The sequence below is a fragment of the Medicago truncatula genome, chromosome 8 (genome assembly GCF_003473485.1).
Source record: "Medicago truncatula cultivar Jemalong A17 chromosome 8, MtrunA17r5.0-ANR, whole genome shotgun sequence".
Classification (NCBI taxonomy): Eukaryota; Viridiplantae; Streptophyta; class Magnoliopsida; order Fabales; family Fabaceae; genus Medicago; species Medicago truncatula.
In genome coordinates, this window is record NC_053049.1 from 39,946,570 (window position 1) to 39,964,818 (window position 18,249).

General features: G+C 32.8%; 3 protein-coding genes across 5 annotated transcripts; 2 read left to right on the forward strand and 1 right to left on the reverse strand.

The window, feature by feature from the left end:
* Positions 1-935: 935 nt before the first annotated feature.
* Positions 936-4,570, reverse strand: LOC25492575 (uncharacterized). 3 transcript variants are annotated; one of them, XR_005643367.1, is made up of 5 exons: positions 4,181-4,570; positions 2,574-3,488; positions 1,501-2,166; positions 1,281-1,414; positions 937-1,158 (listed from the first exon to the last, which is right to left on the reverse strand). XR_005643367.1 is itself a non-coding variant. In XM_039828428.1 (4 exons), the coding sequence occupies exons 2-4, from the start codon at positions 3,450-3,452 to the stop codon at positions 1,376-1,378; spliced, it is 1,584 nt and encodes a 527-aa protein (XP_039684362.1). In that variant the 5' UTR covers positions 3,453-3,488; positions 4,181-4,570; the 3' UTR covers positions 936-1,375. The 3 variants fall into 3 exon arrangements, 1 of the variants encoding a protein (XP_039684362.1); XR_005643366.1 differs by having other exon boundaries at positions 937-1,174; XM_039828428.1 differs by having other exon boundaries at positions 936-1,414.
* Positions 4,571-7,843: 3,273 nt separating this feature from the next.
* Positions 7,844-9,805, forward strand: LOC25492576 (ervatamin-B). Its single transcript, XM_013600739.3, has 4 exons — positions 7,844-8,398; positions 8,686-8,909; positions 9,033-9,167; positions 9,352-9,805. Exons 1-4 carry the CDS (start codon positions 7,864-7,866, stop codon positions 9,598-9,600), a joined length of 1,143 nt encoding a protein of 380 aa, XP_013456193.2. The 5' UTR covers positions 7,844-7,863; the 3' UTR covers positions 9,601-9,805.
* Positions 9,806-13,899: 4,094 nt separating this feature from the next.
* Positions 13,900-16,770, forward strand: LOC11406153 (calmodulin-binding receptor kinase CaMRLK). The gene is made up of 2 exons (XM_003629734.3): positions 13,900-15,370; positions 16,144-16,770. The coding sequence occupies exons 1-2, from the start codon at positions 14,104-14,106 to the stop codon at positions 16,755-16,757; spliced, it is 1,881 nt and encodes a 626-aa protein (XP_003629782.1). The 5' UTR covers positions 13,900-14,103; the 3' UTR covers positions 16,758-16,770.
* The last annotated feature ends 1,479 nt before the right edge of the window (positions 16,771-18,249 follow it).

Genomic DNA, 18,249 nt, shown 5'->3' on the forward strand with positions numbered 1-18,249 from the left:
TTTACCATATTTATCGATGTGGGACTTAGGACACTGTCATTCTTTTTGTACGTTCTCCATATCCTGATTTTGTATCTTCTCACATAATTGGCCATAACAAGGATCTTGCAGCAAAGCTGCAAAAACACTCCCCCACCCACCCGCTCCAACACTACAATCCTCAAAGGATTGCCATTAGTATTACCAAGAAGGTCTTGAAGATCATCAGACTTCTCTTCTGAATCATTGCAATTATGAACATATATATGAGCATATCAGTTCAATGGATTACCGGTCCAACTTTGGTCCGAACTTGAACAAGTGAGCATATTGGTTCGATTTCCAGTCCGATTTTGATTACCTTGATAAAATCTCAAATATTATTGTTGCATTTGCTATTTTTATTTCTTGACAATTCAGTTTTAATTGCTTGTTTAAATGGTAACGCCACAATGGAATTTGTTGTGACTCATCAAGTATTTTGTACTAACTATTATTCTTGTATAAGACTAGTTGGAGGGTGAGCATGCTAAGATAGGAAAATGGTCTTGAAAGAATAATCTTGCTAGAGTATGCTTATGAAGTTTCTTTTAACGGAAAATATTAATATTGTTAGTATTATGTTGATAATGGAGATCGTCAACTCCTTGCCCTCCTAAACACTATGAAATTTGCTAGTGACAACTTGAAGAGGATTCCATGCTTCCTATTTCATGGCAATTCAAAAGATTAATCTACAGCATACATAGGTTACTTAAATATGTCATGGCTGCGATTATAGATTGAATATTGATCTGTGCTAAGTTTTCTAACATGCATATGACACAAAAACCACCTGAAATGAGCAGCATATGAAGTTCGTCTAAGCCGGAATTGTTCTGATTTTCATACTTGGACGTAAGTTTATGAAGTTGCAAGAGAAGGCAGAGTAAATGTTTAAAAGATTTTTTTTATGTAATATAATGTATGTGTATAAAATTATAATCAAATAAGAAAAAAAAAAAAAAAAAAGCAAGAACAACAGCACTCAACACTAGTTTATATGTACTTCTGGGGAGAGATTATGAAATCTTGAATCCATTGAAGGTACCATTAGTCCAAAAGAAGCTTTGTTTGTTTTTATTGATCACCAATTAGGATATGTATTCTTCTCTGTACAATACTGATGTATGAAGAAAACTGCAATGGTGTCAGCCTGTCAGGGCTCAATTTTAAGAAGACAACAAATGTAAACATAATGGAAAACTGAAAATAAATGACAAGTGTATAACAATATAATTAACCATGAGAAATTTAGTTACCTATGATATCATGCAAAAAAACTAATATTTAGAAGACAAAGTCCCACAAGTCTGAAAGAATATAGGAAATATAAAGCATAGCCAGAGTTCCATCTCTAAGATTTTGAATGCTGAGGTTTATATAAGGTTAGTTCCTGTAAAGAAATCTAATTGTGAGTGAATTTTTTAATATCTTTGAGACTGAACATACAATATTAGCTAAATGGATAATTGAGGTTACCTTCGAAAAGAATTCATGATCATGATGCAAATTTGAAGTTTTCACTATTGTTTCCCATTTGCTATAGCTGGATGCTCTACTATAACCTATCCTTTTAACAGCCTGTGATTGTGTTCCTCGACTCGAATACACGGACAGACTCTTCAATGAAACTAAAGGCAATGCACGACAAAGCCACGACTCAGAAGGTGACTTTGGCAATGGTGGGGAAAGAAGGTGCATAACACTTTTAGGATCACTTTTTCCTAAACCATCACCAACTACAACAATTTGCTTGTTAAACTTTGTTCCTTTGTCAAATGAGCTTTGCACAAGTTGCAAGGACATGGATTCTTGGCCAATTTCCATTGAAAGGTTCCTTGAATTTGAACTTCTTTTGGATCCTTGTGACTGCGCCTCTTGAAAACTTTCATGACCTTGGCTCTGGAATTTCAATTTTCTAATTTGGTTATTCTCGGCCTGAGATTGAGGCCTACTTCGAAAAGAAGATACGCCAGCAGTAGCAGCTCCTGACCGACGAAATGAAGAGATCCTACTTATCTGATTCAGTTCACCTGAGTAAGCATTATACCTCTTTGATTCACTAGTCCATTTTTTTCTTGCTTCATAAATGTCTGGTGATGAAGCTCCAGAACTTGATTTACTTTTATGAATAGCATCCCAAGCCTGCAGGAAAAGTTCATCATTGTGAGGGTACATAAGTTGAAATCATGGTTAGTAAAAAATGTTGATTTAGGCAATGTTTGGATACACAACTTTATTAAGCGCTTATAGCATAAGCACTTATCATATAAGTTCTTATGTATAAGCGATTTCTACAACAAAATATAAAATAAATTCAAACAATTTTCATATAAGCTATAAGTTGTTTTCATAAGCTATTGTGGATAGCTAATGAACATGAACTATAAACAGTCTTGCAAGGTACTTATGCCAATAGATAATCTCAAATAGTCAAATCCAAACAGGCACTTACAAAATGAGATTAAGGTAAGGTAGGTACTATTGACTATTGAAGGGTGGAGTGCAATGCAAGAAATTGTAAAGAAAAATAAGAAAGACTTAGTTTTTACCTTCTTAATGGTTGGACCTGGTCTGTTAGTGCTAAAATAAGAACTTTTGTTAGGTTTTTCAACGTCATTGGAAGACCACACTGGAATCTGGTTCTCCATTTTTGTCTCAGGCATTGGATTTAATAAACACAGTGAATTCTTAATGCATGAAGTAGGAAATAATCCACAACCCTTAGCTGAAATATTTGCATAATAATCAGTTTCATCATGGTCACTTTCTTCTTCTTCCTCTTCTCGGTATTGATCAGTGTATGGTACAATGTCAGTGATATTTCTATTGTTAACAAAAGAGTTCTTTTCCTCACTAACCAATTTGGTGCTTGGTTGTTGTAACAGAACAGATTGTTTTCTTGGAGCATGTTGATGAGTTTGTAAAGTCATAGCCTTTGCTGCAGGTAAAAACCGGTTCATCATGAATTCTTGAGCTTGTTTGTCATCTGTAGAAGAGATTCTACACTTGTTTGCATCCAAATTATCCAAACCACTTACACATAATGATTCTGTTGAAGACAGTGTTTCTAAGGCATCTGAAAAAGCATCATCATCATTGTCGTCATCGTCATCCTCTTCCAAATTTTGTAGCTTTTCATCCTTTTGTCCTTTGTTATGATCTACTTTATTCATGATGTTACTTAAAGAATTTGATTTACTCAAGGACCTAAACTTGTTATCAAATTTAGGCCCACCAGGGATATGCTCCCAATTGAAAGACACAAACACAGGTTCTGTTACTTGATCTTGAGTCATGTCTGATTTGTTGTATGGAAGAGAATTATCTAATATCTTGATCTTTGCTTTAGTTGAAGATGTTGGTGTACAAATAGAGCGTCTCACAGACATAAGAGGAGCATTAATATTCAATTTCCCTTCATTCATCATTATGTTCCACAACTGAGTTTATAGAAGCAGCCCTTCCTAATAATAAAGTAAAAATTTCAAGGCAACATAAATGAGGTAAGAATCCTTCTATTCTATTAAGCAATTCTAAAATTGACATGGAAGTACCTGATCATTAAAATTTTGAGTTAAAAATTTACAATATAAATAGCAGATTCTCCTTTTCGAATTCTAACCAATACTTCATATTGAAGGCGTTCTGGTATGTGTCGGTATTTGATTGCAGAGTGACATGATACCAACACATGTGATTACATTCAATTACTTTATTTTTCAAATTATTATCGGTGTTAAGTGCCAACAATAATACAGTTAGAAATTCTAATCTTTCAAGAATTTTTTAAAATTAAAGTTATGAGTTATAATATAAATAAACATATTTTGTTTTAGAATTCAATTTAATAAAAGCACCAATAAACAGGTATATAATTCTATTTTTACTCTTCTCAATAAGGCAAATATAGACTGTTCCAAAAACTAAAGCCAAATATATAAATATTTTAAAAAAAATTGCAAGGCTTGCTAGTTGCTTTTCCAACCAAAAGAGAAAGAAAAAAAAGTAATGCTAAATATAGACTATTTATAATAATGAAAACAGTTAGAATAGAAGCAGCTTCATTAATCCATGATCATCACAAGGTAAACTCAGAAGTTATGATCACCAATGATAAATAAATGAATGGCATGAAGTTATGAAGAAAGTACCATACCAATATGATCACATCATGAAACATGGGACATAGCCTCAGAAGCAGAATGTGATCCTAGCGTGTGTGTTTGTTTTGTTATTTTAGCTATAGAATTTTGCTAAGTAAAGTAATAAGTGGGATAGTGTAGAGTCATCAAATCAGTAGTAAGTGAACATCACATGGTGAGAGAGTTCAGTCACATAAAAAGATCAAAAGGAATGAATGGTTAGTTGATAAATGATAGAGTGTGAGAGGGGAATGAGTAAGAGTGAAGAAAAGCAGAAAAGTGAGACAGAGACAGAAAGCTTTAGTATATCTATCTTCTTTTGCTTTGTGTTTTTTTTTTTTCAGATTTTACTACTATGTGTCTGTGGAATATGTTGAAAGAGAATAGAATGGACAATATTCAACTCCAAAATCTCTTCCTATATTCAATTCAATAGGCTTATTTGGCTTATTTATTAGTCGGTACACCTTTTTCTCTCTATGAAAATGTGTGGCGAAGTTAGTTTTTAGAGTATTATCAAATATGATAACAATGACAAAGTTCTATTACAAGAGTTTTAAAACTACTCAATTCTTAAAGTTTCATTCAAACCACAACCACACATAAAGTTGATAGAAACGAAAGCATCTCATTTAAACGTTTTTGAGTAAGATAGTTTGTTGTGAATTCGATGAGAAAACACACCAATAACAAACTTGATGTGTGAAGTAAGGGATAATCAAGCAACCAAAATAAAGTGTATGGAAAAATTATAAACACAAGCCAAAAGTAGAAAACAAGAGAGAAAAGAAGAGAGAACACAAAAGAATTTGTTGACCCAGTTCGGTCCAAATGGGAGAGAGCAGCCCTCCGTTTCACTATATGATGAGTAATGTTACAAAAGAGATATCAATGGCTTACAAAAATAAGTTTAATAGTGTTTCCCAAGGTGAATCAACCCTCAAACCCTAGTGTTCGTTTCCAAGAGACAAACTCTATACAAACCCTAGTTGTTGCCTTTCTAAACCCTTGTTTCAGCCCCCTCTATCTCAAGGTTTACACTGATACAATGTCTATATTTATAGTAAAAGCATCCCTCATAAATTGGAACCAAATCATGCCCATAAAAATATGTTTTATTTTTATTCTTCTGCGCGAAATCGTGCTCCGATTTTGCCATGCTCCGATTTTTTACGAATGAAAGTGTCAATTCTGCTCCGAAAAATCGTGCTCCAATTTTGACAGCTTCAGCAAACTTCAATTTATTCAATTTTGAGTCCCTTTCACAACATGGTTAAAACTTAAGTTTTTTCATTAGTTGCAATCAAACTCGATGCCTGAAGTCTACAACACTCTCACAAAGCAATAGTCATTTGCTTTAGATTGAATGTTGAACCGTTTAGTTCAAAACATAAAAGTTAATACCATGCCTTTTTTTAAAATAAAGTTTAGTTTGAACATAAATAAATATCTTTTATTTATTTTCAGTGCATTATTGGTACTCTCAATTTAATAAATTAAATTGTAAATATGTTTATTTACTTAAATAAAAAATTTGATTTTTTTTTTTAATGAAGATAATGATTGATTTTTTTTTTATTAAATTAAGCTAATTTTAAAACCCCCCCCCCCCCATCAGAACAAATTTTACAACAATGAAAATTATTATAGAGACATTTCGGCTTCATCTGTGATGATATAATGATTGCCGTTGTTGCAAAAACATGTTTTAAAGGGGTGTTTAACCCATTTTGGATTATATAATTTGAAATGTTAAGTTTATTATTGGATTGTGGTTGCCTAAAAGTTTTGAAACAAGAATTAGAATAGTTTAATGGTTAAACACCTCAACTTCTGAGTTTTGAAATTTGATGGATTCTATATTCCAAAATTTTATAAAAACATTTTGATTTATATAATCGGAACCGGATAAAATTGAAAAGACAGAGGATGTATGAATATCTTGGAGGGTGGGGAAAGTAACACGCATTCTCTATAGAGATACACATCTGTTGGGCCGGTCTGGCTAAGAACTTGAGCTGGATCACACTATTGACACCTCTAATTTTTGAAAGCAACATTTACCTCGCTCGTGTTTTCTTCTTCTTCCTTTGATGCAACTTTTACCTCTCTTTTTTAGTTTTTAAAAACACCGAAACTGTGAGTTTTTGTAAATTTTTACCCTCTTTGGATCACTAACTCGGAACAAGGTTTCTTCCGGTCGTATTTTTAATCACATGGAATTTTTTGCTCAACCTTTTCTTATGGTCTATTCAAATTTGAGTTGGGTCTAACTCAATGTGAAACAAGCAAAATTATAGATATAAATTATATATTTTTTTTAAAATGGGATTTTAAAATAGGGATTTATATTTTAACGGGAAGATATGCATCATATATGCATGAAACTCGTGCGATTAGAGGTCTAATTTTAAAATACAAATCCCTCCAATCCTCCATTGAATGATTATAAGAACATAAATGTATGAAACTCGTGCGAATAAACTACATATATATGTCCATGTTGCCATTTTGGATACGTAGCATTTATTCAAAAAAAAAATATGTTGGATACGATGCATGACGACAACTCCTATGATTCATAGGACCACATTAAAAAAAAACAAAAACGACGACACGCAAAATAATAATTTCATGTGAACAATATGACTATTGTTTTCGTGGGCATAGCTTAATTAGTGTAGATACTGCAGTATGTAAGGGCTAGAGTTTTAACTTTGAATTTCTTACTTATTCACTTTTTTAGCTAATATGATAATTGGAAAAGAAGAAGAAAAAAAAAACGTAATGACCATATATAGATGGAGATTATATTCTACACTCGGTCACTATTATAAAAGTAAAATTTATATTTTATATTCATTTAATTAATGATGTATATAGTCTTTATTATAAATCACATACATCATTTAATTAATGAATGTAAAAGTTGATTTTTCCTTATAATAGTGATCGGATAGTGTAATTTTAATGGATATTCTAACAAGTGTCTTGGAGTGATTAAGGAATCAAACATAGTAGTCATATTGTATTGAAAGTTGTGCAACCAATTACTTGAGCGGTGCTCTGGGGCAGGGCCGGACCCTGGGGAGTGCAAGAGGTTCTACTGAACCGAACCTCCAAAAACTATGGGCCTCAAAAAAAAATTAGAATGGGTACCTCCACTTAAATTAAAAAATTACATGTTACATTTTTTTTCTTTCTTCAGTACACGTATGAGTTTTTTCTAGACTCTAGTTCTACTTTCTGGATATAAATTTGATGCTATCAAACCACTATATCAATTTGTATAATCACTTAATCGGTCAATTTGAAAAACTATTTCTTAGAAAGAACCACAACAATTATTTCTTTTCCTACGACGTAGGAGTGACATTTCAAATGACATCGTTAGGTAAACTCCACCTCTCGTTCACTTAATTTTATTTTATTTTGTTTCATGTTTAAAAGTTCTTCTGATTCTGATTTTTTAATGAAGCTTAGTTACACAAAAAAAAAAAAGCGTTTTTATTTTACTCGAGTCTATTTTAAAAATAGAACCGAACCTCCTATTTCATAGTAACGGCCCTGCCCGGGGCATTGTTTAGCACATGACCATAATTTTAATTTAATTTATAACAAAAAAATATATATATATATATATATATTGCGCTTGGCACAATTAATTGTATATATATGTGACACCTATACTACAATAATGGTAACCAAGACCAAGAGATCAAACATTGGTAACTCATTTTGTGTAATGATGATATCCAAGATGACAAAGTTCATTCTGTCTTTTCTAATCCTCATTTCCATTACATGTCTTTCATTTGCCTTGTCTAGTGAGTACTCAATTTCAAGTCATGGCAAGTTGGACAAGTTTTCCTCTGATGAAGAAGTGTTTGAACTCTTCCAAATGTGGAAGAAGGAGCACGGGCGAGACTATGCCAATTCGGAGGAGGAAAATGCCAAGAGATTTGAGATATTTAAAACCAATTTTAAGTATATCAATGAGATGAATGCAAAGAGAAAATCACAAACGCAACATCGTTTGAGTCTCAACAAGTTTGCTGATATGAGTCCTGAGGAGTTTAGTAAAACCTACTTACCAAAGATAGAGATGCAGGTACCGTCCAATCGGGACAACGCAAAGCTTAAAGATGATGATGATTGTGAAAACCTTCCCACTTCTGTAGATTGGAGGGAAAAAGGAGCTGTGACTGAAGTTAGGGACCAAGGAGATTGTCGTAAGATTTTATTAATTATATCATTCTTTATTACTAATTTTCATTTTTGCATTTCATCTCATCTATGTTTATGAATTTAATAATTTTATACCCTTAGACAGTATAGGAATATAGATTTTGAAGTTATTTTAGATGTTATTATGATGAAAAAAGTTAACTACAAAATATATAAGTGAATTTTTAAGGTACTTTAAAAAGTGAAAATGAAAATGTGTTTATTTATGAAAGATTAGCTAATAATCCATATATTTTCTTGGACTTATTCAAGTAAATTTGTAATTTTCTAGAGAGCCATTGGGCATTCTCTGTCACTGGGGCAATTGAAGGACTAAACAAAATAGTCACGGGAAATCTTATCAACCTATCTGCACAAGAACTTGTGGACTGTGACCCTGCTAGCAAGGGTTGTGCTGGAGGTTTTTACTTTAATGCATTTGGTTATGTTATTGAAAATGGTGGGATTGATACAGAAGCTAACTATCCTTATTTAGCTAAAAATGGTACTTGCAAGGTATGATTTGCAATTGTTCATTTTCTCATTCACTATTTGTCTTTTCTAATTAATAAGAAACTTTAGTCACAATCTAACATCTTAGTTTGTTGAACCATCAAATTATATGTTTTTTTCTTGAAGGAAAATGCCAACAAGGTTGTTAGTATTGACAACCTTCTAGTTTTGGATGGAACAGAAGAAGCACTTTTGTGTCGTACTAGTAAACAACCTGTTAGTGTGAGTTTGGATGCAACTGGCCTTCAATTCTATGCTGGTGTAAGTATACTGTATTAATATGTGTTGATGTATTAATTGACAAGACTAGTGTTTTTGTACAATTTTTTTTTCTTATTTTATTAATCAGATTCAACCATATAGTTAAATCAATGTGTAATCTATCTAATGTGAGACTAATTATTTCAATATTTATTTAATGAAATTGTTGTTTTGACTAAAATAGGGAGTGTATGGTGGTGAGAACTGCAAAAAAGAATCAAGGAATGCAAATCTTGTTGGTCTAATCGTGGGTTATGATTCGGTGAATGGTGAAGACTATTGGATTGTGAAAAACTCATGGGGAAAAGATTGGGGAGAGAAAGGTTACTTGTTTATAAAGAGGAATGTGTTTGAAGATTGGCCTTTTGGGGTATGTGCAATCAATGCTGCGGTTGGTTACCCTGTCAAAACTGTTTTATCTTCAGCCATGTAGTGGTTACTTAGAGCAAAGAATAATACTACTAAGTACTAATCCTTTTGAGACCTATCTATAGGTTTCTCTAAGCAACGCCATATTATTGTAGTGCTAGCATGGAATTTGGGGCATGTTTACGACTTAATTATATGCCCCTTTATGTATGTACTAGTACTACTTCTCATAATATATTAAATAATGGTGGCATTTCTATGAGTTATCATTTGGTTTCCCTTTCATAGTATATTTTATTATATCATTTGGTACTAATCCTTTTGAGACCTATCTATAGGTTTCTTGAAAATGAGCAAACTAAGGGTAAACAAAACTAAGTGTTGTTGGTTCATTATAAGATAAAGTAGACCAACAACACTAAAAATATGTATGGTGAGCCAACAATACATAATCCATGTCTATTATGTTTAAAATTAGGCAAAATACTTGGTTATCATTTACCCTATAAATTTCCAAAAATGTGGTTAATGGCAAGTAGATTATGTGTGCCACTAACCACAGAGCGGGAAAATTATAAGTAAAGCCTTTTGGGGCCAATAATCATACTCTTGATGGTGTACTAAGTCAAACTTAAATCTTAGTTCATATTTATAAGCAAAGCATTTTAGTACTCTTACCATATTTATCGATGTGGGACTTAAGACACTGTCATTCTTTTTACGTTCTCCATATCCTGATTTTGTATCTTGTCCCATAATTGGCCATAATAAGGATCTTGCAGCAAAGCTGCAAAAACACTCCCCCACCCACCCAAGCACCCGCTCCAACACTATGATCCTCAAAGGATTGCCATTAGCATTACCACGAAGGTCTCAAAGATCGTCATTAACCAATTTGGTGCTAGGTTGGTGTAACATAACAGATTGTTTTCTTGGAGCATGTTGATGTGGTTGCAAAGTCATATCCTTTGCTGCAGGTAAAAACCGGTTCATCATGAAGTCTTGAGCCTGTTTATCATCAGTAGAAAGAGGTTTTACACTTGTTTGCATCCAAATTATCCAAGCCACTTACACATAATGATTCTGTTGAAGACAGTGTTTCTAAGGCATCTGAAAAGGCATCATCTTCATTGTCGTCATCGTCATCCTCTTCCAAATTTTGTAGCTTTTCATCCTTTTGTCCTTTGTCATGATCTACTTTATTCATGATGTTACCTAAAGAATTTGATTTACTTAAGCACCTAAACTTTTGAGACCTATAGGTTTTATCTTCAGCCATGTAGTGGTTAGTTAGAGCAAAAAATAATACTACCAAGTACTAATCCTTGAGACCTATAGGTTTCTCTTCTCTAAGCAACGCCATATTGTAGTGCTATCATAGACTTTAGGGCATGTTAACAACTTAATTTTATGCCCCTTTATGTATGCACCACTAGTACTACTTCTCATAATATATATAAAATAATGGTGGCATTTCTATGAGTTACCATTTACTATCTCTTTCATAAGTATATTTTATTAAATCATATTTTTTTAGCTAAATTTTCTTGCAAATGAGCAAACTAGCACAAGACGTGAAAATTAGTTGCAAAACTAGCATATACAACTTACTATATACTAGTAAATTGACACTAAACTAAGTTAAGCTACTCTTGAAAAACATTATTAATCTATAATTTCAAATTCGGATTTGTTATGGCATGTAACAATTCTTGTTGGTCCTACTTTTCTACAAGTGAGAGTCACTTTCGTGAACATTTTTGTTAGTGAATCATGTGCAAGTAAGCATTCTCATACCGAATGAAAATCAAAAAATAAATAAATGTTAAATTATATATATGAGTGTAGATGTGGTGTACTGGTGTTATGGAAGTTTTACCGTGTTGGCATTCCCTTGAAAAGTTTTGGATTAAATTAAGGGTAATGCTAACTTGTATTTTAAAACACAAGTTAATAAATCAAATATATGAATGAGTTATTGAAATATGTGCATTAAATTTAATCTTTAACTTTTCAATGATTTGAATGCATAAAATTTAAGAGAATATTTCATATTTTTTATTTTTAAACATGGCACAAGTTAAAGTTAACATTACCCTTAAATTAAACAGGTAAGGATTTGATAATAGCTCCCATTAAACATAGTTATCCAACAATATCCAAAAAAAACATTGTCAAAGGTGAGACTCTAACACACAAAAAATGCGGAGAAAAAGAGTATTGAAAATTCAATCTCGGCCTTGACACATCAAATATTTTTGCAGTAATTTTATCATTTGACTTGCAGGCTTATATTTATATATTTGTTAACTAAAAGAATTGGTATAGAAGTAGGAACTGCTTCAATTTATTTGTAAGGTTGCCATGATTTTCAAACTTGGAACCAAACACTAGTAATATGATGGCAAAAGAAAGAAGACAACGTTACCACGTGCCAGGGCAGGTGAGATGCCGTATCAGCAAGCTTCCAAAGTCATCTATGAATTTTTTACCACCGTGTATGTATACATGAGGTTTCGTTGCTTACTTGCTTATGTACCAATAGTCCAATACCATTGGCTTCTAGTTAATTTGTCTTTTTTAGACAGAAGATTTGAATTATGATTCTTCATAAATTTCCTTGCCTTGTTTCCAATCTTCCACCAATCGAATGTTAACTCGTCGAATTTATTGAATCTACAGTTTTAGGTATCAAAATCGTGTCAACTAAACTCGATTTCCGGTAAAATTGGAATGTTTGACGAGTTTGACTCGAGTTAACTCGGGTAAACTTGGTTAAACTCGAGTAAAATCGGAATGTAAGTCTAAAATTTTTTATATAGTTTTATTAACAACGTTAGGAACGTGTGAAACTTGCCTTTTTGGATGGTTAAGACTTAAGAGACTTATGATTTTACAAGTTTATTTTGTATTTTGATGTTTAATTGAACATAATGCTTTATTATGGTGGTTGAAAACTTTTATAATTTAGTCATATTATGCACTATTGAACTATTTTCAATATTACAGTAGTTTACATATGTCATGTAAATAATAAATTTTATTTAATTTTAATTTTAGATAAACTCGTACGAGTTCTCAAGTCGAGTTTAACTAAGCAAAACGAGTTGAGCTAAACTCTCTAATCGTAAAACCTTGCTTGCTTTTTTCAAACTCCTAATCAATCCTATTTATCAACTACAATTACTAATTTACATTGTCTAGATTTTGTAGTTTTTCTCTAGTTTTTTTAAACATACCTTTTTGCGATTAGATCAGTCAAAAAAAATTAAAAAATTGCACACTATTTTGTATCACAATCTGTAATTTGAAATTAACAAAATGAACTATAATCGATCTAGGACGTCAATTTCGGATCAAACATGTTAACCGTGTGATGTAGGCTACTTTGTAATCCAAATCCGTTGTTCATATTTGATGTATATATGGTAAAGTTTCATGATTGAAGGTAAGTAATCGAGGGGGATTAGAAAGGCTTTTCGTGCCCGTGACTTAGAGATAAGTGGAAGACCGGGGCATTATCAAGTCAAGGTCGCATGCGATGCGTTTTTCTCCAAACTGAAGCTCATATTAAGGGGCAGCTTAATTAGGAAAACATCGTCAATCTTTTCTCATGGCTATGTTATCTCATTCCAAGTGAGCTTGTATATTTGAGCGGTTGGACTCAAGTCAAGAGGCTAGCGAAATTTAGATGAATCGTTCATAATCACTCATGTTTAATCTTGATTAAAACAATTTTTACGTTAATTTTATTTACCTTGTAATGAAACTCTGATTTATAAGCTATATTTTTCCAAGAATCAGAAAGTAGATAAAAAATAAAAATCCTCATAAACAACTCAGTTGGTAGGGATATTGTATATTATATGTAGGGGTTGGGGTTCAAACCACGGGCACCCGTTTCTCCATATTTAAAATGTGTGAGCTCTGGCCACTAAACTACTTGACAAATAAAGGAATAAATAAATAAGTTTAAGCACTAAATATATGATATTTGCATTGACAAAAAACTATTTCTAAATCGAATTTTTATAATTTTCTTGCACTAATTACATTTTCATTAAAAAAAGTACTATTTGATAATTAAGGTTGGGGAATGGGAATTGTAATAATATGTAGCTTCGATATTTAATTCGTCTTTCTGCTTTAATTTATTTATAGAGAAATGAAATTTGTACAACTTTCTCTCTCTTACTCATATTATATATTGTTTTTGTTTTCATGTTAACACATACTATTTTTCATTGTAAAAAATATTCTCGGTTAGGTCGTCAAATAAATAGATATTTAAATAACAAAACTTTTATTTATATTGTTTTAGTTAAATTTCAAAATTTTGTGATCCTTGACGTGGCGGACAAAATAAATTCAAAGCTCAACACAACACCTTCACTATTTTCCCATCTTCCATTAAATTGCATGTTCAACTGTTGGAAGAGTAACCCTTGTTTTTTGTCTATAATCTTTAACCTTAGCAACACGAACAACAATAGTAAAACAGAGCAATCCCTGTTTTAAATATTTTCTTTCTAGTTCTAGCTCAATAAGCTGAGACACGTATTTCAAAATGAAACCTTTTTACAGATTCTTGATTCTCCTAACCTTCTTCTCTATAGTAGAATCTTCATGCAACAGTAAACACCAAATCTTGTTAATTTCAAAAGCTTTCAAATTTGTTTCTGGCTTCAACTCTTCCACCTTATTCCAAACAAGAATTTCAAACTCTCATATCACCAAAATAGTTCTTCCCTCCAAAAATCTAACCGGAACAATTTCATGGGGTTATCTCAAAAACATCTCAAACTTACAAATTCTTGATCTCTCTGGAAATTCTCTACAAGGCCATGTACCAAGCTGGTTTTGGTCTAGTTTTTCATCCTTATTAGAAATAAACCTCTCAAGAAACAAATTCGGAGGAAGCATCACCATTGAGTTGAACAATAAAACCTCAACCATTCAAAACCTTAATCTCTCACACAACAGGTTCACCAACGTTGCTCAACTCTCTAGCTTCCAAAACCTTAAAATCCTCGACCTTTCTCACAACAACTTAAGAGCACTTCCCTTAGGTTTTCAAAACCTTACCAAACTACAACACCTTGATCTTTCAAGCTGCAATCTCAAAGATAACATAAAACCCATTTCTTCTTTACACAATCTTCACTACTTAGATTTATCAAACAACACTTTAACTGGTAATTTCCCTTCTGATTTTCCTCCACTTCACAATCTTAAATTTCTCAACATTTCACAAAACAACTTCACCTATCACAATACAAAACAAAACATCATTCATAGAAAACAAACCAAACCAACATCCAAAACATTGATACTTATAGTGTGTTCTGTATCATCAACAGTATTTGTTATAGCTATTATTTCCATTTGGGTCATCTTTATTATAAACAAAAAGATGAAACAACGTTCCAAGATGAAGAAATGGGCTATCTCATTACCAGTTATGATGAACAAAACAAACACAAAGGTAGAGAAAACAGGACCATTTGAGTTTGAAACAGAATCAGGAACAACATGGGTTGCAGATGTGAAAGAACCAACATCTGCAGCAGTGGTGATGTTTGAGAAACCATTGATGAACTTCACATTCAAAGATCTCATCATTGCCACGTCACATTTCGGGAAAGAGTCACAGCTAGCAGAAGGAAGGTGTGGACCAGTGTATTGGGCCGTGTTGCCCGGTGAAATACACGTGGCAATCAAGGTTCTTGAACATGTCAGAGACGTTGATTATGATGACTCTGTGGCTATGTTTGTTGACTTATCGAAACTGAAACATCCAAACTTGTTGCCTCTTTCTGGTTACTGTATTGCAGGTATGTATGTGTGTACCGTACAGAAAAAAAATGATTCAATGTTTTGAATTTTGATTTCTTTCGAGTAGTTACCTTACTGCAACTATCATTCATTAATGGCTTTCACGGGTTTTTAATTTTCTAATGTCCTATTCTCTGTTCCATAACATGGTTGTGTGGTGGTGTGTCACAATTTCATGTTATGTGGAAAATAAAATACAAAATCTATGGTTCCTGGATATGATTGCGTTTGGGTATTTGTGTCTTTGCTCTGTACTTTCCGCAGTCATTACGTACTTTTTTAGTGGCCATTATGGGCAAAAATATAACATAATGTTCTTGCACATTTTTTTCTTAAATGAAGGAGACATTGGGGTTGGGTAGTATATTTTGATATTTTTTTTATCAACCTGGTCCCGTCTCAAGTCTCAACTTGCCAGACAATTTTGATATTCGTAGGTTGAATTCATGTACAAATGGTTCATATGGAATCTTTGTTTGGTTTTGTTGAAGAAAGGAACATTACATTACTCTATAGCACTGCATTCCATCAAGGCATTAATCAGTATATGATTAAAATTTAATAAAATGTATCGTTTTATTAGTACAATTTAGATGGTTTTTTGGATTCGTCTATTGTTGGTACCTTTCAACACAATCCATAATTTTATTTTCATATGTTATATTGGAAATTACATAAAATCAAATCATAATCGATAATCCAATTATTGTTAATGTAGGACAATATATTATTATTTAAATGTTCTTTTAGAATATTTGGTTAAATTTTTCAGGAAAAGAGAAGCTAGTGTTATACGAGTTTATGGCAAACGGTGACTTAGGTAGATGGCTACACGAGCTTCCAACTGGGGATACCAACATCGAGGATTGGACAGGTGACACGTGGGAGTTCCAAAATAGCGTCGTCGAATCATCCTCGGAGAAGATGGGTTGGCTAACACGCCACCGTATCGCGGTAGGGATAGCACGTGGCCTCGCATATCTCCACCATGCAGGTTCCAAACCGGTTGTACACGGCCACCTTGTCACCTCCAACATTTTACTCACCGATAATTTTGAGCCGCGAATATCTGATTTTGGATTGCGGATCCACTCGAGTCTTAATGGTGGCACTGAGGATGATGTGTTCTGCTTTGGCGTGGTGTTGATGGAACTTCTAACTGGGAGGATTGGCACAATGACAACAATCATTGCGGTTAGAAAGGCAGCGAGAGAGGGACAACATGTTAGAGTCCTTGATGAGAGGTTGCTACTTGGAGGTGATTCAGCCGTGAGCGAGATGGTGGAGAGCCTCGTAGTCGCTGTCTTGTGCATGGCTGAATCACCTTCTAAGAGACCTACCATGCAACAGGTTTTAGGCTTACTCAAAGATATTCATACTCATTAATTACTTGTTTTAAGTTGATTGTTGTTAATGTTAGTATAGTAGATGTATACATGCCTTAATTTGCATTATTTTAGCTTTAGAAATTCAAAACATATTTAGATGGTCAAATGCATCTAAAGGTCCTTTAAGTTTTTCATTTTTCCTAGAGTGGTCCTTAGAGTTTCAAAGGTCCCAAACAAGTCCTTTTAGTTTTTGAATCGTTTCAAACAAGTCTTATTGTAGATAACATAGTTGGTAATTGCTTCCTTGAACTCATCTTTGGTACCAAATCTGGCTCGTAACACCCACTTAAAATTAGTCATCTTTTTAGGCATGGCAAATGGAGGATAATGCTATTTATTGCTATCATCTGAATCATCACCATCATCCTCTAAAAGGACTTGTTTGAAACGATTCAAAAACTAAAAGGACTTGTTTGAGACTTTTGAAACTTAAAACTATATAGTTAAGATGTTTTCTTTTTGAGATGTTTATAATAAAATATTTATATTCTTTGTATTGAAAAATAAGATTTACAAAATAATTAAATAAGGAAGTTGAGGCCTCAATCCACATCGTCAATCGACATCATTGTTAAACCACATAAGTTTTTGGAAATGTGGCATCATCAATGGTATTTTCTTGTCAATGTGGGTGAAAGAGAAAGGTGATCAGAAGAACAAAAAGATGGACATAATGGATGGGCGAGGCTAATAGGTTATTTTATTTTTGGGTAAAGCATAGGGTTGAGAATCTTACTGGGGAAGAAGCTTCCATATTTTATTACCTACTCTTTTTCTTTTATATGTTTTCTTCACTTTAGTTAAAAAGATAAATCATGTTCGACTTTTTTATTTTGTTTTACCCTCTTTCTCTGTTTCTTTTCTTTTTGCTTTATTCTTTGTTCATTTTTTTTTTATCTTTGTTGGTTAACTGTGTCCTCTAATGCATGCTTATTCACATGTTACGTGTTATAGATTGTCTCGCATGCCACTGGAAACAACAGATGTAGAGAGAGAAAAAATAGCTAGAATTCAAATACGAAGCAGAAAGTGAAAAATATTATATAAAAAGAGAGACAATAAGAAAAAAAATTATGTAACAAGTTAGTATAATATTAAGGTGGCATTTAGGGTGGGAATGGAAAAGAGTTTCCCACCATAGAAAAGTCTTTATTGACCATTAGATTAAAGAGTAACACTAATCTTATTATGTTCTCTATACAGTAGATTTTTTTCCTTTTATCTTCAATCTCTCAACTGTGAAAGCAACCCAGAAAAAAACTTACTTTTTAAGCAAAAATCTTGTTGTAGCATAAGTACTATTGGTATCTTAAAAATCAACTCACGGGTCTACCCAAATTTAATATCTTTACTTCATACATAAATCAGAAGCAAATATCAAAGCAAATTCAACATTCAATTCCAGCAACCCAAGAATCAAAGCCATGAAATCAAAGCAAAAACTTGCTTCCTTGAAACAAGCTCTCACCTCTGCCCTTCTGACAGATCCC

Excerpts from the sequence above, each read along its gene's own strand:
- LOC25492575 (XM_039828428.1), bottom strand. The coding sequence starts at position 3,452 with ATGATGAATGAAGGGAAATTGAATATTAATGCTCCTCTTATGTCTGTG. Across the intron at positions 2,167-2,573 it reads CAGGTCCAACCATTAAGAAG|GCTTGGGATGCTATTCATAA; the intron begins GTAAAAACTAAG and ends CTTTTCCTGCAG. Across the intron at positions 1,415-1,500 it reads ATCATGAATTCTTTTCGAAG|GAACTAACCTTATATAAACC; the intron begins GTAACCTCAATT and ends ATTTCTTTACAG.
- LOC25492576 (XM_013600739.3), top strand. The coding sequence starts at position 7,864 with ATGGTAACCAAGACCAAGAGATCAAACATTGGTAACTCATTTTGTGTA. Across the intron at positions 8,910-9,032 it reads CTAAAAATGGTACTTGCAAG|GAAAATGCCAACAAGGTTGT; the intron begins GTATGATTTGCA and ends TTTTTCTTGAAG. Across the intron at positions 9,168-9,351 it reads GCCTTCAATTCTATGCTGGT|GGAGTGTATGGTGGTGAGAA; the intron begins GTAAGTATACTG and ends TGACTAAAATAG.
- LOC11406153 (XM_003629734.3), top strand. The coding sequence starts at position 14,104 with ATGAAACCTTTTTACAGATTCTTGATTCTCCTAACCTTCTTCTCTATA. Across the intron at positions 15,371-16,143 it reads TTCTGGTTACTGTATTGCAG|GAAAAGAGAAGCTAGTGTTA; the intron begins GTATGTATGTGT and ends TAAATTTTTCAG.